The sequence below is a fragment of the Lepisosteus platostomus genome, chromosome 19, assembly GCF_059453375.1.
Source record: "Lepisosteus platostomus isolate fLepPlt1 chromosome 19, fLepPlt1.hap1, whole genome shotgun sequence".
NCBI lineage: Eukaryota > Metazoa > Chordata > Actinopteri > Semionotiformes > Lepisosteidae > Lepisosteus > Lepisosteus platostomus.
The window spans coordinates 3249606-3274947 of NC_142629.1; the positions used below are offsets into that span (position 1 = coordinate 3249606).

Genomic DNA, 25342 nt, shown 5'->3' on the forward strand with positions numbered 1-25342 from the left:
GGTAATAAGCATCTCGCAGCCCAGTCTGCCTGTTGCTTGAATTAGTAAGTAGTACCTAAAATAGCTCTTACGGGATAAGTCCAGTCCTCTATCAAAGAGCATCATGTCTCTAACCACATAATAAGCACACAGAAGAGACTCGTAAAAGCTGCTTTGTAGCTTTAATGAAAAGTACTCTTGAAGATGGCCAAAACATCTTTGGATGTGCGGTGATTTTAAGATTTGTTCAAATGTTTTTGCACAAAACAGATTTCAGAATAACATCATATCACAGCTGAAGGACGAGAGAATGGATTTTTTGCCTCTATGTGGCTGCCTTTTTTATCACTTGCTTTTTTACGTATTGCTTTATTTGAAGTAACAAAATATCAGCTATATTGCCTGTAAGACATTTGCTTCCATGCTTAAATGCGGTATGCTGGGTTATAGTTCTGAGATGGGGAGTAGGAATTAAAATGATGTTCTACAATTTATAATAATTTGTTACATTTACATAGTGCTTTTCTGGACACTCCACTCAAAGTACTTTACAGGTAATGGGGACCCCCCTTCAACACCACCAGTGTTTGGCCAGATGGGAATGGGAAATTTGGCCAGGGCACTGGAGAAGCACCCCTACTCTTTAGAAGAAGTGTCACCCTATAGAACCAATCTAAAACCAATCTGGTTCAGTATTCTACTAAGGAGATCCCAGTATCTATAAATATCAGATCCGTAGTTCATCGGTGGTTCAATGAGTTTTGTGTTCTTACCACAGCAGCTTCAGATTGTCTTCACTGTGCATGATCCTGACGCAAGAGAGCGATTGATCTCCTCACCCCAAAAGAGTGATACCTGGGGTGCAGAAGATTCTATCAGTGGATTAGAAGTGATTTTAGTCAAAGGGTAATCTAAAAACAAATATGAGGGCTTAAAGGCTTGTTTTTTTTTAAATGATCACTGAAAAAATCCATGTCTTCCAGGACCTCAGGTGTTTCTCCTCTGTGAAAACTGGGCGGGGTCCTTTGAAGGAAGGCTGGAGAGAGAGCTTCAAGCCGGTGATGTGCTCTTACAAACTGGTGGGAGTCAAATTTGAGGTGTGGGGTCTGCAGACGAGAGTGGAGCAGTTTGTACATAAGGTACTGTACCTTTTCTTGTTATTTTGAATGTTTGCACTGCATCGTAAATTCTTGACTGCGTATCTAATTTTTTTTTTCGCCCTGGGAGGTCTGGACATGTTTCATCTGGATTGATGTAGCAAAGTTGCCTTCTCCTGTCTAGACTTGATGGTTTCACAACAGAACCAGTATTTGTTGTTTCATCCTGAGACCTGTGTGCCCTAACAATCTGAATATACACAGACATGCTTTCAACATTTTACCAGTACCCTGTGATTAATAGTTTTGAAGTGATACATGAATGTTTCTCTGAATAGAAATGGTGCTTTCTCTGATGCATTGATCCAATAATATCGGTTTGCCTGGATTATCGGGGTTTGCTGCGTTTCATCAACGTTTCATAGGCTAAAATGAGACTGCTGTGGTTGTGATCTCTGAGTCAGTATTTTTTTTTTACTTTTCCCAGCTTCTAATTTGACTTTATTTAATTGTGCCAAGGATGAGCCCACGGATCTTCCAAGTTGTGCTGTTAAAATCTTTTTACATGATATGAGTGAGGGCTTAGATTCCTCAGTAATATGTAGAAGGAGAAAGATGGTTTGTATACACGTTTCTGTTTTTTCATGAGAACTTCCAGGTGCTGCAAGTCTTCAGTTGTGAATAGAGACAGACATAATTATAAACTGATTTATTCTTTTTAAAACAATGGAGACAATCTTTAAGGACTTGAGTGATCTTTATAAAGAAGAGCAATAGAGAGTCTTTTGCACGGTGGAGAATTAACTCTTCCAGCTACAGCCTGATAAACTTCTAAGGTTTCCATGGCTACAATGGCTTGTCTTATTAAAGGCACATTTCATATTTTCACATTTGAAATGCAAACAGGCTTTGCTCTTTAAAATGAAAAATAATTGGAAAAATAAATGGCAGTCATATAACCATCATAGGTAGACTCATAACATTCCTTTAAAAATCTGATGTATTATCTGGGGGTTTAATATACAAATAGATCATTTGAATGCCTTTTAGTGTTTCTATTTTAGTCGCAGTACACATCACAGGCTGACAGTGAAGCAAATGTTTAGCATCCTCCAACAAGGAGCCAAGCTGCTCCTGAAGTGAACTTTAGTCGTGATGAAGTTTACACAATTTCCAATATCCTCTTAATCAATTTTAGGAGGCAAACATTTATGAGTCACATAATTTTATATTACTGTGACAGGCAGTTTGTGGTTTATAGTCCAAATGTGACAAGTCTCCAGGCGGAAATTAGTACATATTGCAACAATAAGTATAAAAAACTGGAGGTGTATTCAGGCCACTTAGATCAGTAACCAGTTATTTTCAGGCTAGTGAATCTCCCGACTCTAGGAAGCTCTGTATTTATCCGAGGAGCAATTCTAAGCACTGCTTCACACTAGGTACAAGGAGAGCAACAGGCCAAATGTGGTTTAAAGAGCTTGTGCTGTCTCCACCAGACAGAACTGAGGATGATCGCAAGACCCAGCACTGGGGTAAATGGAGAGTTCAGGTGTAACAGCCCAAATGGCACTAACCACGGCTACTGCCTTAGCTAACAAAATGTTACGAAATCACTGTTTTTTTCTTTGATTTGAATATGCGCTTTTAACTGTTGTCGCACACACTTGAGAGATTCGAAACATGTTAAAAGTTTGCCCTCTTCTTATAACCTTTGAAAAACAAAGAATGCATGTGCAGTACCTTTTTGGTAATGAAGGCCTACAAACCCAAATAAACTTAGAATAATGAGATCCGTTTTGTAAGGTGAGAAAAGACATATGATTGCACCCAGAAAAAGTGTGAGTCACCGCCTGGCCTTTTCCAAGATAACGATGGATGGATGTTAATCCGGTTTGTACCAAGACTGCATTAGGACAATTGGATTGCAGTGTGAAATAATGAGGGTGCTGTCAAGGTGTTCAGCTTTGCAGCCCTGCGTCATTTACTCTGGCTTGTGGGTGACACACAAAACTGCTCAGAGCCAGATGTGTGACAGAGCTTTTAGAAGATTAAAACCTTGTGTCACACAAGGTCCTTGTTAGGTGTTCAGGACCAATTAATTTGCTTTGTTTTTTTATTTTCGTTTCTCATTTATGCAGTGGCATATTTGTGAATTTTTGTTATGTACAACACTAACCCCCAAAGAACGCTTTCTGATCATATTGGTCAGTCTTATAGAAGACATTGCACAAATACTCACCGATTTGTACAGCCTCGCCTGTTGAAGGTGTTTTAGCATTTAAATGCTGTTTTAATAACCTGTCTTTAACAGGTGAGCGCTCATACGGTGTTGCAAGTCTGAACTAAACATCTTTTGCCTGTGCTCGAGTTGTAGGGAATGAGAGACTGGGAGCAGTCAATTCCCTCTCGGCGTGCTTGTGTTTGTTCAGGTTTCGCTTCAGCAAAGCCCTTGGCTCGTCTTCCTCTCTTGTTTTCGAGCGCTTTTGTCCGCCTCTGCCTCGCGGGGAGTCAAGATCACAGGGCCCTGCCTCCCTCCAGGGGTCACAGCTTCCCCCAGCTCAATCATCCATGTGGGCGACCCAAAACAAGGGAAGGAAACTGATGACATAAATACAGGAAAGGCGAGCGCCTCCCAGTGCGCTGTGTCTGGAAATAGAAACCTTTTAACGCTGCAGTTTGTGTCACAATGAGCCCCGACCACCGTTCTGCAAGGAGGTGCAAATTGAGGGTCTATTTATAGCTCTCCTGCCCATCTCCTGTAACCTGGCCAACCCTCCCCACTGCTGTGTCTGAGCTAAGCACCGCAGAGCCCCGTGTGAGCTCTTCACACTCTGCACTGCAGCAGAGTTTCTGTGCACATTAGATAAATGCACATTAAGAGGTGCTGCTGTTTAACATAATTGCACCGAAGACAGAGCTGATTAGCAGGGTGTCACTAATTAATGTGGTAAATGTTTCCTCCTCCAGGTCATCAGGGACATTTTGTTGGTGGGACACCGGCAGGCTTTTGCTTGGGTGGATGAGTGGTACAGTAAGTACTGTAGCTCTTCTACTTTCTAGCCACTTTCTAAACTTTGGCTGGGATTGATTTTTTTCAAAGTAGAGGCAAGGTCATGCACCAGGGTAAACCTCCATTCTTCTTGCCTTGCATCTTGAGCGTCCTTAGAACTCAGTCCCCCTGAGGTTGCAAGTGAAATAGGAATAGATTTTCTCTTCGTTCGTTCTCTTTAACTTTGGACCCCTATTGGTTAATAGTCTGTGATGCAAGGTCAGCACACAATGGCTTGCGATCTTAAAAAGAAGTCCCAGCAACGGACTGTCGGAGCAGGTTTTCAGCTCGGTACTGAAGTACGTGTGTGGTGCTGTGAGCAGAACCACCTGCTGAGCTTGTTGGAGGAGGATAGAAAAGTTATCCGTCTCATTTCAGAGGCATTCTGCTTCATTTGTTCTGGGTTTGCAGTAATTCTAAACAAAAACTAGATGGCACCCAAAATAAGATAGCGTCTAAATAAGAAATCTAAATGAAGTATAAAATGTTCATCACTATTTAATCATCTCTTACCTGCTTTTGCAGTCCTCTGGGGGAAATGCCTCTTATTTAAAAGTTAGTCCCAGCCACTGTTAAACTCAGTCTGTATGCCTTTGGCAAGACTTTCTCTTTGCTTTACTACTAACTCTACTGAGGCATCACATAGGCAGTTGGTGCTTTGTTTTAATTGCATGCTCTAGTCACAGTGTACTGTAAGGGCTGTGCTAACCATACTAGTTTTAGCCCTTTCCGTTTATCATTTATTTATCAAAACCTTTTTTTCAGGTTCACCTTTAGGAATATCCATGCCGGCAGTTCATGCATTTCGAGTGCATGGTTTGAGCAGTGGCTCGGCAGGTGTCGTTATAGTGGGTGATTTTGGCCTTTACCTGAATGCTCTTCCCACAGTATAACTGCAAGTGTCAAAAAAAAATAAAATAAATAAGCACAGGACAGCCAGGATACTGGCTCCTACAGGCATAGTGACAACTGCGGTTCTTGTGCAGTTACTACAATTCTGCTAATTACAGTATTGTTGACAATGAGTGTTTAAGACCCCAAACTAAGGGAGATGCGCTATTATAGTGTAGTATCTCACATTTTTGTTTGCCAGTCATTAAGAATGTTTTTTTCTCTTCAGGGGAATACTGACAGTCTAGGTGTAAGTAATGACAGTGTGCTGTGTTCTGTTGCTTTCTGAGTAGTCTTTCTAATGGATTGTTTTGGAAAGGGTTAAAAGGTTGCAGTTTTTTCTAACTAACAAGAGCACTGGGGTGTGTATATGTTTTTCTTCCCTGTACATCATTTAATATCAATGACAAGACTCTCTTTCTGCACTGCTCATAGATTGGGCATATACACTTATTTAACTTAACTGCATTTTTTCTGCACCTGCTAACAGTAACTGCTAATTGCTTTACTCACAGTGCATTCTCTGCTCTTAATGATCAAAAGTGTTCGGACTTGAATGAAACTGGTTGTATCAGAGGTGACTGCTGATTACAAGGAAAAGGGTCAATGTAAAGACTAACTTGTGTGGAATTTGCCGCTTGCAGATCTGGCCAAGATTTTTGTGAGTTAAGAGACACTATAGTGGATTTTTCTTTAATTGTATGTGGAAATGCCAGTGGTGTACTCTGCTCTTTAGCTAAGATCAGATCACTTTATTGGCCATATAGGATTTCATGCCTTAGGAATATCTTTTCGTATACCCCAACTTGCTCTCCATGAGCCACACAGACAGGGAGAGAAGCTGGGAGTCAGAGCGCAGGGTCAGCCATCTATACGGCGCCCCTGGAGCAGTTGGGGTTAAGGGCCTTGCTCAGCGGGCTTCGAATCAGCACCCTTCCAGCCACAGGCCCAGATCCTTAGCCACAAAGCCACTGGCAGCCCGTGTGGCATTAGTTGCAGATGCTGCAGAAGGAGAGAGAAGGAGTTGTGGTCATGCTCTTCTGCCATGACCAGTGGCACAGCAGCTGAATATGGAGCACATTCCCAGCTCCACAGACCTGAACAGAGGAGTGGTGTTTCATGTGTGGAAATCACTGCAAGAAGCCACTTTTTTTTTGTCATGTGGCTTGGAGGTCTCAAAATTTAGATTAGTCTCCCACAGCACTTCAGCTGCTCTTGAAATTCTGCCTTGCTAGTCACGCCTCCTTAGATTCTGCTAGCTTGAACAGCAAGAGTAAAGTTTAATTTAATTTACTCTGTTCATTTTAACGGAAATGTTTTTTTCCGTCTAAGGGCTTAAATATCTAGTTCATCCGTAGAAGGTTAAATCAGACAAGGAAGTTGCTTGGGAGAGAAGTATTGAAGGGCGAAGGCCTAGGAGACAGTGATAGATCGCGCTTTGTATTAGAGTGTGCAGCTCCTTTTAGATTATCTAATTACGTTTACAGCAGAAGCGAGCGAATGATTTACAATAGGCTTTTTTTTCCCAGAACGCATCGGAATGGCGCGTGTCGTACCGGCGCGTGGCTCTTTAATCGGTGCAGTTTAAACACCACTGAAGTGTTTGTCTACTGTGAAGAGAAGCCTAGCGCGTGTCATTGGGAAGTAGCTGATCATATCTCCTGGGAAAGTGCCCATGGCAAGATGTTTGCATTCAGTTTGTTGACAGGTATTTTGAGGGTAAAGTGATACAACCACTGGATATGTAGTGGTCTGGCAGGCAGATGTAGGTCAAACCTGGTAAAAAATAGCCTCAGTGATAGTAGTGGGGACAGGCCCCACAACAGCTGCTGTGGCGGTTAACCTTGGCTTTCTTTTCTTCACCACAACACTGAAGCTTTTCACTCTCCTCTTTGTTTTATTTTAACATGCACAAGTCAAGCCTTTATGTCATTGATAAAAAAAACAGTAGTGTGACAAAGTTACAACTTTCAATTGGCACACAAATGAAAACAGTTCTGTTAGCTAAAGACCATGTTTTTGACTTTTCACATTTCCCCGTCATTCAGCCTGATGCTTTTTAAGACCTAGAACCTGATGTAGAAGTCAGGCAGTGCTCAATTAAAAAAGGTTGTGTTCCTCTCCGCTGTCGGGGCCATTTTAATGTAAAACCGGTTAGAAAACGGAGCCTTATGCTGTTAAATTGATTAGACATGCATCCGTTTAATCTCACAAAAAGTAAAACGTACGTACTGAGGATCAAAAGAAACTATCACTCATTTTAAGCTTGCAGGCTCACCAAGCCTGGTGAAAATCAAGAGAGAAAAGCGCAGAGCTGGACCAATATGTCCCAGTAGTCAGTAGAGCAAGACCTTCATGCGATCGCTATGCTGTGAGGGCACACTACTTCAGTCAGCAGTGTAGCATGTGACAGCATAGCTGAACATTCATTAACAAGACTGATGGCCACACAGGGGCCCAGACACAACACAGTATGTGTGGGTGAGCAGCAGCTTGGCTGGACTCGCCAGCAGTGGAACCAAGCGAGTTCCTTGGCAGTGAACCAAGGTTTTGTGCCGACCACCTGATGGATGCCGGTGAGCATGATGCAGTGCGCTGGTGCGCTGGCTGTCGGGAACAGTCGTGGAAGTCCAGCTGCGATGGTCTGGGCAGGAGTGTCTAGTTGCCACAGAACGCTTGTGATGATTGATGGCAGCCTGGCGCTACGTGAGGGACCTCCCTCGCTGCTCTTCCCGTCTGTACATCCTGGCGTAGCAGAAATTCCAGCAGAACCTCATCCTCATGCGGCCCATGAAACAACTGCTGTCCTGTGAGATAAGAATGAGACAGTTAAGCCATGGATGTCTTGCTCACCAGATTTGAGCCCCATTGGACATCTGTGGGATGAGCTACAGTAGGATGACGTTGCATCTAGGGCTCAGAGACCAGTGACCTGGCCCATGCTTGTCCAGGCTCTACAAGACTAATGGCACAGGATCCCACAGTTTAACATCTTATGCTAATGTTGGCTTTGTCTGTTGTTTTGGGGATCTTGAATATCTGAGTAAGGATTACCTTAGTCTTCTCTTGTTTGAGACTGAAAAGTTTTTACCCTGTCAGTGTAGGATATTCCTTTGAGCCTGGGGAATGTATCTGGCTGCCCTTCTCTGCACAGTGTAAATCAGCCTAATGGTTTTACTTGTCTCGTGTCTGTGCAATAAAATGTCAGTGCTCCTGCTACAGTTATTTTTAGTTTGCAAGACTTGCACAACTATATCATCATGAAGTTATAAGTGATGTGATGTTTCTTTTGACTCTCAATATATTAACTACATAAACGTGTAGAGTGGATTTAGAGGTTTGCGGTGTAATTTCAGAAACAGTGAATGAGTCCTTGCATGCCAAAAACTTCAGCACTGCTTTACAGTCAATTTGACAAATTCCTGTTGCTGTTCGTAGTTTTTCTTTCAAAGGAAAGGGCAAAGTCAAATCAAATTCCGGGGCAACCCAAGACTTATATGCAAGCCATTTTAAAAAATGGAAAGTGTAATGGAGTCACTTTAAAAAGCATCCCTCCTTTTTAACCAGCACTCGCAAACTGGTCGAGCTTCCTGTAGCTCGGTTCTGCACTGCCCTCTAGTGGAATGGATTTGTATCCCAGCCTTTAAAAGTGCAGTATTTGTAGTACAAAGGCGTGCCCTGTTTTTGAATTTCAAAGGGTACACAAAAGTAAAATAAAGGCTTGACTGTGACTTTCTTACACCCTTTAATGTGAAATGGATAAGCAGATAATGTGACAATCTTCACAGCAATGTCTCTGGAGGACGTGCGTAAATTCGAGAATCTGATGCATATGGCCACAAATGAGAAACTGGGATGCCAGGAGACATAGCTGACACCCGGCTGATGTATGTTTTCTTTCCTTTTAATTTTTACATTTTATTTTAAAGTTGTGCTTTAAATTTGTGGATCTCACCAGACTGAATTAAGGGGGTGGCAAGAAGACAATCTACAGCCATGGTACCTTGATTGTCTCGTTCTCTTAAGAAGCCAGTTGATTCATCATCATTATCATTGTAATATGGCACCTCATGGTCTAGTTTCAAGACTCATTTACTAAAATCTGAAGTGATTAGTTTTAACAAACTTAACCCACCATCTGTTTGTCTTTTGTGGTAGGCCTCCCCAAAAGTATCTCTCACCCATGATTGTGTGTTATGTAGTAATTCTTTGCATTTAAATAACACTTTTCATATGGTAGGGGAATCACTTCCCCCCACCACCGCAGTGCGGCACCCCCCAGGTGACACACAGCAACCATTTTGCACCTGCAGCCCCCACTGCCCAGCAGCTCAAGTGCAGAAGTGAGAACGTGCTTCACCAGTTGAAATAAGGGGGGAGTTTAGGGAGGAGAGAGAGTGCAAGCTAAGAATGAGGAGTGTTATTTAGCCAGGACCTCGGGGCTAACACCCCTGCTGTTATGAGCAGGGCCAGGGGATCTTGGCTTTGGATATTTTGATCCCCAGGGAAGTGAGTCACAGGACATACTTTACCAACACCTCTCACAGTGGTAGCCTTCTTTTCCCTGGAAGTCTGCCATCTCACTACTGACTGACCTACTACTGACCTGGCCCAGCCTGGCTTAATTTCACAGCTCTGTCAACAATGTGGTAATGATGCCCTGTCTGATGAATGCTTGACTATTTGTCTAAAGCAATTTCAAATTGTGTTTTGAAATGTTGTTGTTCAGCCTCAATTATATATAGGCAAGCATGTGCTACTTAATTACCGTATCTTTAATTTTTACTCTTAAATGAATTTGTAAATGATGGGAAAAATTGTCATCTACTGACAGATTTGCCCATTAAAAGAAAATGTCATGCATTTATTGGCAGCAAGGCAGATTTTTTTTCGTACTGAAGCATTTTAAGCCCTGATGTAAATTTCACCCATGGTCTCCAGTTTTCAAGCATTTTCAGTGGCACGGTGTGTTTCCCCCCCCCCCCCCCCCACGAAGAAAGTTTGCCCTTCTGTAACAGAAAGTGACCGAGAACGTGAGCTCACCTGGCGTTTCTCCTCCCGGGCAGACATGACGATGGAGGAGGTGCGGGAGTACGAGAGAGAGACGCAGGAGGCCACCAACGAGAAGATCGGCCTGGTGACGCCCACCATCTCCATTCACGAGGTGTCCAAGCCGCCGGCCACCCGCAGCGCCCCCGCCAGTGCGCCGTCCACCCCCGTCAACGGAGACCCCCCGGACTTCCTGAACGTCCCCAAGGACCGGCCCCGCAAGAAGTCCGCCCCCGAGACTCTCACCCTGCCAGAGCTTCGAGAACGCGCCCTTCCCAAATAGCATTTCCGCGGGTCTGGACTTACCGAGAAAATGTTCTCTTTGCCGTTTTTAAGAAAAAGGAATTAAATCTCTCTATATTGATGGGGGTAAAACAATAAATGGGTTTAAAGGTTGATCTTGACAGCTTTTTTTGTTTATGTTGAAAGATTTTAATCATCCGTTTTGTCCAGATTCGGGTTTACATGTTTGTTTGGTAGCGGAGAGACAGTGTGGCTCACACCTGGAAATGACACGGGTGCCTTCTGTTTTGCTTTTCTGTGAGAAGGGATTTTTCTGTGAGAACTTCCTTTTCGCCAGAACGGAACATAAAGTTCGTGCAGAAGCAGGCGCTTGTGCCAGTTGTGTTTGTACTGCCGTTTTGCACAGGCCCCTGAGCAGGCATCTTGGCAGAGCTGCAGAATGCAGATACACTTACATTCTAACTGGAGATCTGGAAATGAAATGAGCTTTAGTTCATTTAGAGTGCAGTACTTGCTGGGTAGCAGACGTTAATTTATTTTTTGAGTTAATCACACATGATTATTTTACAAGCATGAGCAGGGCTTTCAGATCTGAATGCTGGGAAGTGATTGGAAGAGCCGAACGGATGTCCTTCCACTATCATGATACAGAAGGGAGATGGTTTTGATATTACTTCTCCTAATGACTTTGTAGCATATTCTGGAATTAGACTGTTTGGGACTTCAAAATACAGTTCCCTCCCTTAGGATACTAATCCAAAGACAGTAGGAAGTTCAAGGGAAAGAGCTGCAATATGTTTTTAAAGGCCTTAAACAAAAGCTCCTTTGTTATTGTGAAAAGTAGGCGATGCATGCTTTTTTTCTGGAAAGGAATTCTGATATTTAGGGTCTAGTTTCAAACTAAATATCATAGTTGTCTTTTGAAAAGACTGAGTGAGATGCTACACTGAAATGCATTCTGTCCACAGTATGAAACAAAGAAATGCTGGTCTCTCCACATGTTGTGGATGCTAGTCGTGTTAATCTTAATTGCAAGTCTTTGGAAACTTTTTTTTTGTACTTTCTGTATGCTTCTTGACTTTGTTAAACCATTGATTTCTTACCAAGTATGGTGATTTCTGAAGTTGATCTTTAAAATGTATGCTTACAAGTTGTAATGTTTTTCCTTCATGAATGGTTTTAGAGGCTCCTGAAAGGTACAATGTACAGGCACTTCTTCAGTGCCCTTGGTTCACTGCTTCACAGCCTGCGTTGCAAGAGAACTGGACTTTTTTCGTCCCCTGCATGTCAAGAATCTGTTTTTAGTTATCAGGAAGTGCTTGTACAGTGGCAGAGGCATATGTAGTAATTCTGCTATTATGCTATTTCTTATATTGACAATAGAATCAGGTATAGAAAAACTTGAAGTTCTCATTCTGTTGCAAGCATCTTTTCAAGTGATCTTTGATTATTTAAAAAAAAAAAACTCTAGCCAGACTAGCATTGTCAGTTAAGTTAATTGGTCAATTAAGTCATTATTGACCAACTAAATGAATGTAGTACCTGTTGAATCCATGTGCTACAATGGGAGAAATGGAAGAGACAAGATATGCACCCTGTAATATGACCCTCATAGGCTGAAGGTTACATTTATTGGCTTTTTAGTTACTGGCACTTGAAGACCACTCAGAAGGACTGAGAAAGGAACAATGTCAGCTCCTGTATAATTGGATTTCATCTCTGCTTTTCCTTTACAGCAGGGCAACCCTTTACATAGCCCTTGGGATTTACTCCTTTGTAGTAGTTTAATACAGTTAAAGTTAGTTATATCTTGCTGGGTTAGAAGAACTGCCCTCTTATTGTTTCTTGCACACACAAGAGCAGGGGTGTCATAGTCCAGTCCCGCAGGACAACAGTGTCCTCTTTTTATCATCCTAAACTATGAATTGCTCTATCTGTCGGATAACTGGATATTTTTTACACTTTCCAAGGTCTTTTACAGCAGATTGAAGATGCAGCAGCTAATGAAAAAAAATCGAAGCCTAGAAGAAACGCTACATTTATCCAGTCAGTCAAAGGCGCAGATCACTGAGGATAACAGGATGGATTGGAAGCAGCTGCAGCTCTCGGGGAGTGAGTGTGCCGTGCCTGTCACTGCCCCCCCCAGAGTTGGGAGCGCTACCCTCTGCAGGGCTGTCACTGCCCCCCTCAGAGCTGGGAGCACTACCCTCTGCAGGGCTCTAACCTCCCTTTAGAAAAGAATTGCCTAAAACCCAGTATTTGTTCTGCGAAGGAGACAAATACATTCTGTACCTCATTTCTGTATATTGTGCTGAAATGGCCAGATATTACAGATATCTGAGTCCATTGAAAATGTGCCACAGGATTTGGGGATTTTTGTTTCTTTTATTTGCTTTATGTCAGAAGAGTTCTGAGTATTTATTCCCAATGCTGTTTACATGCAACACCCTTGCTTCAAGAGCCTTTTTGCTGGAGCACTCTGCTAGGTTTTGTTTTCTGTGCAGATGTGACCACTCTTTCGATTGAGTGCAGCGAGTAACTCCTGTCAGTGTTCACTGCGTGATTAATAAACAATCTGCTTTCTATGGCCGCCCCATTATTAATTCCACTTCTGTTACCTTCAAATTCAAATCCAGTGGCAGCTGCATGTGTGGCCTCTATGAATATCTGTATATAGGTGTTAATTCTCCATCTGTGGCATTGTAGGAGGCTCTTTGGTAGCAGGAGGCTATAAAAACAAACTGGAATGTTTTTTATTAAATTTTTTCCATGCTGTACAAAAGCTCTCTCGTTGTGTTTATTCACAGTTTGTTTTAATAAGTAGCATTAACTATACAATATTTATTGTGCTGAATATCACTTAAGAGAACCTTAAAATCTATAGGATTTTGCAATTCTACCTTATGCATCTCTGTGATCCTGAATCACCAGTTTAAACTCCAGCATCTAATATGGCTTTTATGTTAGGAATTTTTAGGCTCAGAATGTTTACACCAGTATACAGTGGTATACTCCTGTATTTTACTACAGAATATTTTGTTAATTTTCAAGTGGATATTTTTGCACAGAACATCTTTTGCTGATGTGCACAAAATGAGTAGTCCTTCAGAAGTGGTTTGTAGCAAATAAATGGTGGCGAGTTTGTACTTTCTCTTGATTTCTGAAGAAATATGGAAATGACCATGTTAGGTAATTATTTTAACTAAACAAACCTCACAGACCACAGGAAAGACTGGTGTGTTGAAATACATGAGTTCTTGCAATACATGTAACATAGGATTAACTTTGGAACACTGCCATTTTCAGGTTTTGCCCGGGTTTTTTTTCTTCAACGTCATTTGGAATAAGATTGTTGGTTTCTTAATGTTTGCAAAGCTTCAGAAGATGATGATAGTATTGCTAAAACTTTGAAAGGGAGGACACTCCAGCTACAATAACAAAGTATTTTACTTTGATGCTGGTGGCTTTATTCTGATATGCAGAGGAAAAAGCACTCTGGATTGGTGGCAGCACTGATGGCGTCTTAGGATTTGCGGCTTGATTATATATGAAGTTCAGGAGGGGAGCTGCATCAGCATGCGTCGGCTGCAGAGGAACAGGTAATAGGTTTTTTCTATGCTGAAAAGAGAAGAAAGAAAACACGTTTCGGCCGTGGAGTCTTCAGGAGTCTTCACACCTGAAGAAGGCCCCACGGGCGAAACGGTGTTTTCTTTCTTCTCTTTTCAGCGTGGAATAAACCTATTACTTGATTATATATGTCCTGGTTTTCTTTTTTCATGTCCAAGAGGATTATCTGGAAGACAGGTCGTTGATCCCAAAGGCTTGCCAGGTTACAGAATCAAAACGAGGTGGTCTTCTTTTCTTCATTCCTGGGCTTTTCTTCTTTTTGGGGCTCTGACCTGATGAATAGGAGCAAATATAGTCAGCTTTTCAAATTTGAATCATCTTTTACCTTTAAAAGTGTTGCACGCTTGTATTTGTATGAATTGCCTTAAAGGGGATTGCTTCATAATTGTTTTTTTATTCAGAAGAGGTCCATGTTTGGTTGAAATAACACCAGCGTTATCATTTATTTCACTGGATTCCGGGAAGTGCACCATTTCTTATATTTGAGCATCTGTGGTTGTTTTTCTATTCCTGCACAGTATACTCACCCTTTATTTCTTTTGTAAACAGCGTGCCCCACATAGGAGATAAATAACAAAGACAGGACACCAAGGAGTGAACACAACATGATGAGTGCCACAAAGCTCGCCGACAAGGGGCTTCCTTCTGCAACAGAGAAACACAACTGTCAGCTCGAAGTTCCTCTGTGAATCAGATTTGTTTAGTCCTCTGAAGCAAGCGTTTCCTGCAGGGTTTTTCTGGGATTCGAAAATGTTGGTTCCAGGAAAGCGGCACACCTTCAGTCAGAAGAATCTGAGGGCTAGGATTTTTTTCCGAATATTATCGGTTCAGAAACCAAACCATCTTTAAGTTATTTACTCTTAATTGCTATTTTTAAAGTTTCCTGTTATCATTGCTGAATTATAATAGCCCTAATTTACATTTAATTAATGTACCACAGGCACAGTGAATATTTTCATGCTCAGTCACTTCAAAATGCCTGATGGTCACCCTGTCTGGGATGGGTCCTCATGTGTAAGCTGTGTGTTCACGATAACTCGGTAACTTGTGAGGCAGTTTGTTGTTTTATGTGTGCTTTTTATCACAGAATTGGCTTCATATGTCTTATGGCACACAACATTTATTTATGATTAAGTGTGCTGAGAATATAAACAATGAAATGGGTACCCCTTTGAGTACACGTAAGTCAGTCTTCGTGAGGATGTGGTACAATTCCAATTTATCTCAGATGAGTCCCATTTGTTAAGATTCATCTACGGTGTCGTGACTGGGGTTGTTCAGGGGGGTTTGGAATGAGGTCATAATGAACTTAAAACTATCCTCTGTGGTGCTGTATGCTACAGAGCTGCAGTTGAGCTGTCTTTCTTTATAAAGCCCCCCCTACCAGGTTTTACAGGGCTGGGGTCCAAGTCAAACTTCTCCACCAGCATGCCCTCCGTGAAGGCCAGGGAGCCGTTGTTGGGAGCAGGGGTCACGCCGAGCAGTTTGCACATCAGTGGGTAGATGTTGACGCTGTCGAAGGCCTCTGCCAGGTAATTCTTTTTAAAGTCTGGGCCAAAGGCTCGGAAAATCATTTTCATGTCCATTTCTTCGTTGCTGAAGCCATGGTCTCCTTTGTTGACGTAAAATATTACTCTCTGTGGACAGTGGAACAGAGATCTTATTAAAGAGCACAGTGCTCTTTCGAAAATGAACACGCTGAGCTTGAGTATTTGTTACATCAAGATTATAGAGTTGGCAGTACAATAGGACCCTTACAGGAACAGTTTTTCTTGTGCCTGGTTTATTGAGGCATGAATCTAAGGTGTCACTGGATTCGGGGAAGAAAACAAAACTAAGTTAGAGATTATCTTTTATGCAGAATGTGGTAACCTGCCAAAGACTATTTTTAATGACGTACTTTAAGCAAAATAAAAATGATTACAACTTACAGAGTTCATATTGTACCCCAGATCTCCAACAACAATAATTGGTTGTATTCTGTCATGCTTAGCCAAATGGAAGCTCTCAGGAAGCTCAGCTTTCTTGTAGACTCTCAAGTGCGGGTGAACATTCTTTAGGGACAGATAGACTTCTTCTTCTTTGCCTGCCTTGGGTGTGATCATCCCAAATCCTCCATAGTCCAGTAAGTCAAAGTGGACCAGTTTAATGAAGCTCATATAGTTGGATAGCTTGATTTCCTCCACCACTGGGGCCTTCTTGATGGTGGTCATACCGTGGTCAGAGGTTATGATGACATTGAGGCGGTCCTTCAGGTTGTGTCTCTCTATGGCCTCCAGCAGAAAGCCAATAGTCTTGTCGATCTGCCGGATGATTGCACGACGTTCCTCTGTCTCAGGACCTTTTTGGTGCCCCACCTTGTCCGGCTCTCCGTAGTACAGCGTGACAAAGTCAAAGTCCTCTTTGGAGAACCAGTCCATGACTGTCTCAATGTTCTCTCGCCACTCTGTCTCGTTAGAGTCGGGGTGATTGTACGACTCCACCAGGGAGCGGTAGACAGACTGGCCACTATAATTGGCTCCTCCTCCAGGATAGTGGAATGATGCGGTCTTTAGTCCCTGGGAATATGAGCAACAACAAGGGCATATATAACCAAAAACAAATATTTAGAATCATCAGGAGTGATGGAAAGGAATATTGCATAGAGTCTAAACATTTTCTTCAGTTCTACAACAGTAAAAGAACTGTAAAAATACTGTAAGTCGTTGAGGAGGCAATAGGGGATTAGTAATAGAAGATGAAAAGGTTAAATTAATATTTCATGCAGTCATGAAGACTGCTTCAGCACTAGATAAGACAATCATAGGGCACAACAGTTGCTGCAAGGCTCTTTAGTGTTCTAAATTCAGCTTTCTTTTGGTTCTTGAACAGAAATAGGAGGAATATAAAAATACTGGAAAACAAAGTAAATTGTTGTCAGTCACTCTTGGACAAAATATCGCTCAAAGCAAATGTATGCTCTTTACCTTGCAAATAACCGGATACAAGTGTCAGGCATCAGCCTGAATTATCTTCAGGAATTCATCCACAACATGCACATGTATTCACAAATAAACACATTTGTAGCCCCTATCCCTTTGCCGTGTTCATTGAAATATGACAGGGAAGAAGACTTCAGGACCCACCTGATTCTGTGCAGTGATCCACAAAGGCATGACTCCATTGTCCCACCACTCTGACCTGTTCTGAGTGGCCTTGTGGGATAGCTTCAGAAGAGTCTTAGGGTTAAACATCATGTTGTGAACAACACCATGATCTTCAATCCACCTGCCTAAAATCAAGACATTTTGAAAAGAGCAAGTGCAACATTAAGACTGGCTCAGAGAGTCATTTGCACCACTTCAGAAGAATGGGGCCCACTTCATTTTCTTGCCACAGGGCTGTTTCTTCACAGGGCAGGGTATTTCGTTTTTTGTTGTTACGTTGCAACCAGTACCCCCAAAATAATTTCAGTTTTAACAGTTTCTTTCGTAATTCTACAAATTAGTCCAGTCCTGGACCTGTAGGGACCGTGCGTCTGCACGTTTTCTAGGTCCCTTGAAAGCAGCAGCTCCTGAAAATCTTGCAGTTAAATTGGTCCAATTAAACCAGTAACCATGCAAATGAGCTCATGAAGAGTTAAGATGGCATGCAAATCTGCAGAGACACTAAGCCTCCAGGAACAGTGGACAGGCCTGCTTGTATCATGGTCTTTACACAAGAATACTGTACGTGCAGCACTAAGAAGTATTTTGCTGTAGGTTTTGTTGTAGTTACCAAGATTTAGCTGCCACAAGGTGGCAGAAAAGGTCAAGAAATCCATGATGTTTTCTGTCGCTAGGTGGAGCAACTGAAGTCAAACTAAAAACAGTGTTGCACGTCATGAATTACTAAATTGAACATTTTGGGCTCGTCTTATAAAACTGTAAGTATACATCATTATATATGGGAAAAAGAGGAAGTATCTTATTTTATTTTTGGAATTCATTTATTCATATGCTAGGTGTGTAAGCCTGATTCTCTTGATAAATGTAAAATGTGAGTATATGTATGATATCTTGAGTGTTATTGAACATTAGGAGACATCATTGTACACTTTAACTTCTATAGCCCTGAAATTTTAAAAAGTGAACTTTACAGTATTTTGTGAATACCATAGAACAATATATTTAATATGAAGGGCTAGATGACCATTTCTGGTATTGATACTGGATTAAAGTATTAAACAATTTCCCCCAGTTTTAAAATGATTTTGCTTTTGGTTTTTCAGGTGTTCTTTTTTTCTTATTGTGACACATCCCATGAAAACCTTCCTTGGGTTCAATTTGGTTTCTTAATTAAATTCAGAAAAAGCTGTTAACTACTATATAAGGATGTTTGTTATTATCTTCATTATCCTGATTGAGCGTCGGATTTTCTTCTACCTCCTCCTTAATTCAAATGCAGAGCTGACACATGACGTTAATTGTTCATCCCTGATCCTATTTTAACTTGCATTTCATTTTTGCAATTGACTAATTTAGTGTCTAGTGGGATCTCTTATTGTTCTGCTTTTTATTTTTTCTCCAAAGCTTAACAAAAGATGTCGGATACATTTTCATTGCAGCATTAAGTATCCATCATACAGAGAGCTAATCTTAAATTTAAAAGTCCATAGTTCTACAGGATAAAATAGTAGCTTTATACTCACAGCACTCAAAATGTCCCTTAATTAAGATGAAGGAACAATCTACAATTCAGTAAAATGTAAATGAAATTAATACCTAGGATGCTCAAAGTGGTTATGTATTTTGCAAACTGATTTGGGTGCTACTTTTGCAAAGTATGTAGTGTTCTGGTTCTGATCCAGAATCCCCTGGCTTATTACAGTACATCTAGAGCTCTACTGAAGCAGAGGAGCTACCCATGCATGCTCCACATTTTGTTCATCATAATGACAGACCAAGACGTCTGAGCTACTAACTTCCCACATAACAAAGTCTTAATGCTGCTAACAGTCAGAAAAAAAAACATCACCTTGCATCTACAAGAAATAAAAGATAAAAAAGAGCACATGATATATAATATATACATACTACATGATCTATATTACGCAAATCAGTCAGTGTGCAAAGTACCCAGGTGGATTGTTTCAAAAGTCAATGTGAGCTCCAGGTTAGAATTTATGGATGAGTCGGCTAAAATATTCACTCTGCTGTGCACAAAATAAGGGTATCAATCTGGCAAACTGCTTTAGAATGCGTGATGTGTAAGGCTGTCTTCTTAATGACCCGCCCCCATGCAGCACATATACAATGTAGTGCAAAAGGTCAAATGTGTAGTTTGCACGTTTTCTCCTTACCTTTCCTGCATGAAAGTACTGTGTATGCGGAAGTATTGTCCTGTTTCTTCTGGCCAATTCAGGAGAAGAGAAATCTGACTTATTGAGACTTTCTCTTGGCTGTAAGAAAACTTACAGCAATCGAAAGCACAGCTGAACTCTTCAGCTACATACTGTAAATCCATTTTGTTAATAAAACTCAGGGCTGAATCTTAACTAAGCCTATACATGTTACCTTCAAGAAAAAGTCCAGAAAAAAGTTGGCCCAAGGTAATAGCATCTGTCTGGGTACCATTTCCTTGTGTACTGGTACGGTATCTTTAAGAGTGATTTTTCTACCAGTTGTTAGTTTGTTTTCATATTAAGAATCGAACACCAAGGTTCTTTGGTATCTATTTAAGTGAACATGTTTGTGCTGAATCAAGGCTGTGGTCACTGCCAAATGGAAGACCAAATTGTGACACCCCTGACTTGAAGGTACCCATCGAAAATCAGGCATGAGTTCTAAATCCACTCATCTGTGGATGAGCACTCTACTAAACTACAATTCCAGATCTTTAGGCTAAAGTGGGTGATTCTTGGTCATGAATTCATAGATTCAGACAGGAGATTCTATGTATGCAAAAATTGCAGCAATGGTGCTATTCAGATGGTTTATCTCAAGCATATTAGAAAACTTCCAGTGCATTAAATGATCCTTTCAGTTATGCTGCCCCACAATCCATCTTATTTCCTCTTTTACTCTACTAATAAACATGAACTAATCCCCTCTTTTATTCAAGAAGCTCCACACAGATAAATTAACTAGTACATACTGGTTGCCTCAGCACATTGTAGGGGTGCCCTGTGCTTACCCAGCATTTGCAATTAAGCCCTACTCAGCACCTGCCTGTTCATTTTCTGATTCTTCTTTATCTTTCTCACACATGTGAAGCCGAATAGCTGATCTGGGAAAGGGAGCTTGCAATTAGATGGGTGAGACTCTGTGTGCAGGGCTCTGCACATGTAAATGTGTTAACCACAGAGCTCTGTCTTTCTGCTGGCCTGCTTTTATCTTTTCTTCCTACCAGCCAATGCAGGATAAAGGCTTTTGCAATTAGGATCCCAGCAGCAGCGTCTCCAGGATGTGCAACATTTTTCTTGGCAAAATAACGGGGGAATACAGAGTTTCCAGCTGATCTAAGCATTTCCTCTAAGCTGCTTTATGGCTTCTGCACCATCCTGGTCTGCGTGTGTACAGTCTCCCGTGTTTTGTCCCATTTCTTGTCTTCCATTGATTTCTGCACCTGTATAGTCTAATCTCTCTCTCCCAAGTTAAGGTAGCATTAAACTAATTGGACATCAATTTTTTTTTAAAAGATCTTGCTTTACCAGATACAGTCACGCACACACACTCCCAATACACACTAAAACGCTTTCCATTCATTTTTTTAGTACAGTATGAATCCCCCTTACTGATGTTGTGTCACTGTTGAACAAACCAGATTTGGGATTGATTGTATTATATAGTCTTCCCAAAGGATTTAAGAAGTGCTAATTGGCTGCCTTCAAATACACATATTACACTTACAATGTGAAGAAAGAGACATTAAAAACAATATATTTTTTTGGTTCAAAGCAGGGCTTTTTTTCAGAGGTAGATAAATATCTTTAAAAGATCCAGTATGCTTCAGTACTCTACCCGCTATTTGTGTATTTAATGTTAGCTGTTCATCTATACCACAAGGGCGTTTAGAATTCAGTTCAGGAAACGGACCAGTTTAATGCTGATGTAATCCTGTTGGTTCTCTTCACTCTGCAAACTGCCTCTCCAGCAGTGTGTGCTGCTCAATCTGTTTAATGCTTCAGGTAGCAGTGCTTCAGTAAGCATTATTAGCTGATAATTTGTGATCTTGGATCTGAAGACCTTGAGATGATAGCTGGCTGGTCAAAGATCATCGGTGAAGGCTAAGCTCTGGCTTGTTGCCAAATGGAATTTCCTTCCAGGAAAAGAAAAGCTCCCTACAGGATTCTGTTTTCAAGCCAGAGTTTCATGACAAAAACTGAGCAGTGAAGCATGTGCAGGTGTAACCTGCCCGATGATGAAAAATGATAGTTTATATAAGGTGTCAGATGATATGAGCGATCACATTGCACTGAAGTTTAAAACCTCCATACACAAGCTCCAGCACATCAGGGGACACTGAGCTATACTGTAGCTAAACAGTGTCACCTGTCAAATGTAAATCTAATGTGAAAAGAATAGCGCTTACAGCCTTTAATTTTTTTTAAATGCATTTCAAATACAACTCTATTTTGCTTTCGAGTTATGAAAATATGGTAGACATAAAGTTTTATTTGACTTTCTAGCTTAATTGCCCATAACATGATCTCAATTAAAAGCAAGAATTGAGTGTCCATCTGCGTGTTACGAAGTGCAATGGGAAATTAAGGACTCTGAGGCACTGACCATGAGAGAAGAGGAGTTCTTTTCCAGCTGAACCCCGAGAGAGAGGTGTGTGGAAATCCATGTCATGGATGTGCAGTATGTTCCTGGAAATGCCCGGACAGAGGGTGGTTGACCTCTGCTTTTATGTTTGACAAAACCAGGGCACCAGCTGAGGTGCCAGCGCCTCATCTGAGCTGTCCTGTTCTAGATAAGTCCGCCTGGGTTTTTGAACCATATGTGATACTTTGGCTAACAGTAAAAATACACACAGACACAACTGTGCTGCTTTGGCTGAGTAAGTCTGTTTTTTTTTCTTTTCTTCATAGACACTTCAAACTACCCAAAAGAAAATTATAAAATAACTAGAGATGTGCTGGCAGTAAACCAAAGCTTTTTACTGCTCCAAGGGCACATTCAGATAAATCTTGAATTCACTCAGAGAATCACTGGAAATAGGATTTTCTATGCTGCTCCTGTTACTTTTACTTTGCAGTTCTGCAGGTCCACATGATGTTATTTGCTGTAGTAGGTTACACTGTGTTATGATTATTGACCAGACCCAATTTTTGATCAGCTTATCGTATTCCATTCTTTCGTCCATAAAGCATAAAGCTTCCCATTGCATGCTTCACAAGAAAAGGACAGGACAGACACTGTTAGAAAGCAGGAAGGGAAATGAACCACCAATTGTCAATGTCTCAAAAGTAGCAGCAAGAATTTTTAAAAGCCTGTCCTTTTGCCTTAAAAGCCCAGTGTGGAGGGATTTCTGGGCTACGATGCTCTGTAGTTGTCTGTTTATAGACAGAAACTAAATTTATTATAAATGCGTCCATTTTTTCAATGTCAGGATAATTTGTTTATAACGAGCTCTTGCTTGTTTTCTGTTGGCCGTCTTTATTTGAATCTGTGGGAAAAGCTCTGATATTGGTTAGCATTTACTCTGTAATTGTGCTTGTAACATTTTTAGTAATGTCAAGTACTATATATTGCATTTTATAGAGGATCATCACCTCAAACACCGTAGCTAATGTAGTGCTATTGAACCAAGTCTAAAGCAGTATCCCTCCACTACTGACTTCCCTCACTGTAGAACAAGCACATGGTATGGTAAGCATGAGCACTGTGCATTAGTACACATCACAAGAAACAGAGTGAATATACAGTATATAATCAACAGTTTATATAGTGCTATGCAGAGTATACTGCAGGAGGTCATATTACTCCAGAGACCACAGTGTAGTCCCTTTACACTTTTCTTTCTCAGTAGTTCTGATGCTTTCAGAGAACTGGCAGAAAATTCTCAGTAACAGGTTATCTGCTGTGGTGATACTGTAGATTGGGAATCTCCTGCATCTTTTACTTCGTAATGTTCAGTTTTTCCTCAGGACAACATAGACTCGTCTTTCTGTAAACTGGTGGCACAAACTTTGCAGGGGAGAAGTGTTTATGTGCTCTGAGTCCTCAACAAACCTACTTGGCTGGCCACAAGTTGTCCTGTTCTCTATTTTTTATATTCGTACCCCATTGTACTGTATGTTAATGGCATATTTTAATCTATAACTCTGATTTAAACTGAAAGGTTCACAAAGTAGGGACCTTTTTGTGTCCTAATACTTAGGTTTTGCTGTGCTGTTACAATATCCCAAATGTAAAATAATCTCAAGCAGCAGCCTGAAAAATATTCTATACTTCACTAGAGTTCACACATTTTGAAAAAGGTGCAACACGAACAGGGCAGACAGGAGTCCATCACAGAGAGTGTGTTTGAATATATGTGTTCTGAGATCAGGCACGCTGAGTCAATGTTCCTTACTTGACAGCAGTACATTACATTAGCTTTGGCAAACTCATTACATGCATGCGAGTGAGAATCAGCAAGTCAATAAAACAGTTAAGCAGGTGGTTCTATAAAGATATTGCAGTGTGTGGGCTGAAAGGCCTCCAAGGTGAGTTGCTCTGTTCTGACAAATCAGTGTGCCCAGAAAGCCTTACCTGTGATGGTGGTGAAGTGAGATGGTGATGTCATGGTGATCATTGGAGGGGTGATATATTTTGCCTTTACTCCCTCGTGCACCAAGTAGTCCAGGTTAGGCGTTTCAACATCCTGGTCATAGTCCCATCTAAAGCCATCGAAGGAAATCACCAGCAGCTTGTTGAAGGTCTTCCGTCTTGTGCCTGGTACTGGCCTGCCTTTCGCTTCCTGTCCAAGAAGGACAAGTGAGAGGAAAAACCACCTTGAAATCGTAGCCATGGGTGTGAGTGTGAGATGCGAGGGCTCAGAGAGACCTTGTCTGTCTGCCTCATGCCTTTTTATAGCAGGGAGAGGGCAGGAAGATAAGGTTATGTGTCAGAGTCTTAACTCCCCGAAGTGCTAAAACAGACCGCTGTGAGGTCTGGGGATGACCTTTGAGCTCATTTCTACATGAATAATATTCTTCAGATGAGAAGGTTTTCTTACAAGGATAAATATGCAGCGCTTTTCTTCTTTAATGAATCTTATTGTAAGTTTTAGTATACGTTTATTAGAATGTATTAGTACCCAGTAAACATATCCTATCTGCTTTATTTAAAAATGACTGAAAGTCATGGGCTCTCAGAATACCATAATGGAACATATAAATATGCTTCAATTTTAAAGTCCATTTTGGCTTTTCCTTAGATTTTGGTATAAAACAATCAGATCAGGTTATTTATGGTGATATCCAGTACTGACTGAATGACCGGTGTAATTTTTTCATCTTCATCCGCACTGAGAGTGTTCCATTTACAAGAACTCCTTTTATGAAACACCTGATCAAATGACCTTGCAAAGCTGTGAAGAGTGTAATTCCAAGGCCGCTAGTGATGCAGTATTCTGAAACTACAGACTTGAAAGCGAATTTGTCATGACACAAACCACAGGGTTGTTCAAAATCTACCACAGAAACTTTCAAAACTGCATCTATGAAAGCAGAAAATAAAATCCTTGCAAAAGGCTTTATAAGGACCCTATCTATATGACTTATGAAACTGATGCCCAGAGACTGGGCCCTCTGTAATTGAAACATTGAAGAATTCATGGATGGATAGATTCAAGATGGATTTGATCCAACAGGCAGGGGCTGAGGGACCTGGACAGCACACTCATTACCTAAGGATGACAAATGAATATCTTCTTTTATTGACACTTGGAATGGCAAAAGTAACTGTACATTTGTAAAAACAGGCTGAACATGGACATGAATTCTGACTTGGTTTTGAATTCATTTTTAATTTGATGCATTTGTAGAATATCTCAGCATGAATAGGATGGTTTCAAAACAAACTTTCTTCAAAGCTCATATCCAGAGCAATTCAAGTCAAATAAAGAAACTTGGACCAGCCAGAAGTTCTAGCAGCATTTGTGTCCTTAACATCTTGAGCCACTATGATACTCAGACTGTTATGGACATAAGACATTTTATATGGCTCCATTACAGAGATAACTTATTGGCTTGTATGAAAACATTTGTCTGTAAGTTATATTGGCCTAAATATTTCATGAAATATACATGCTGAGCAGTTACAGCAGAAAGTTCAGGATTACAATATTTACTTCTGTCCTAGTTCACCAAAATATAACCACAGTTGGAAATTTTGTCAATAAGATGGACTTTGCACTGTATTGTGTCAATTTACCGCATGTGTTTAAGGTAATA

The 25342-nt window shown here is 41.0% G+C and overlaps 2 protein-coding genes across 2 annotated transcripts in view; one reads left to right on the forward strand and one right to left on the reverse strand.

The window, feature by feature from the left end:
* The window catches only part of LOC148644903 (cytoplasmic phosphatidylinositol transfer protein 1-like), a 35600-nt gene extending 22507 nt beyond the window's left edge, over positions 1–13093 (forward strand). Inside the window, exons 8-10 of the mRNA XM_088612167.1 lie at positions 963–1118; positions 4047–4110; positions 10086–13093. Coding sequence (XP_088468293.1) covers positions 963–1118; positions 4047–4110; positions 10086–10351 — 486 coding nt within the window. The 3' untranslated portion in view covers positions 10352–13093. The remainder of the gene's footprint in view (positions 1–962; positions 1119–4046; positions 4111–10085) is intronic.
* On the reverse strand, positions 13049–23981 carry LOC148644904 (ectonucleotide pyrophosphatase/phosphodiesterase family member 7). Its single transcript, XM_088612166.1, has 6 exons — positions 23658–23981; positions 17064–17209; positions 15870–16496; positions 15323–15575; positions 14466–14583; positions 13049–14210 (listed from the first exon to the last, which is right to left on the reverse strand). Exons 1-6 carry the CDS (start codon positions 23914–23916, stop codon positions 14150–14152), a joined length of 1464 nt encoding a protein of 487 aa, XP_088468292.1. The 5' UTR covers positions 23917–23981; the 3' UTR covers positions 13049–14149.
* Between the last annotated feature and the right edge of the window lie 1361 nt (positions 23982–25342).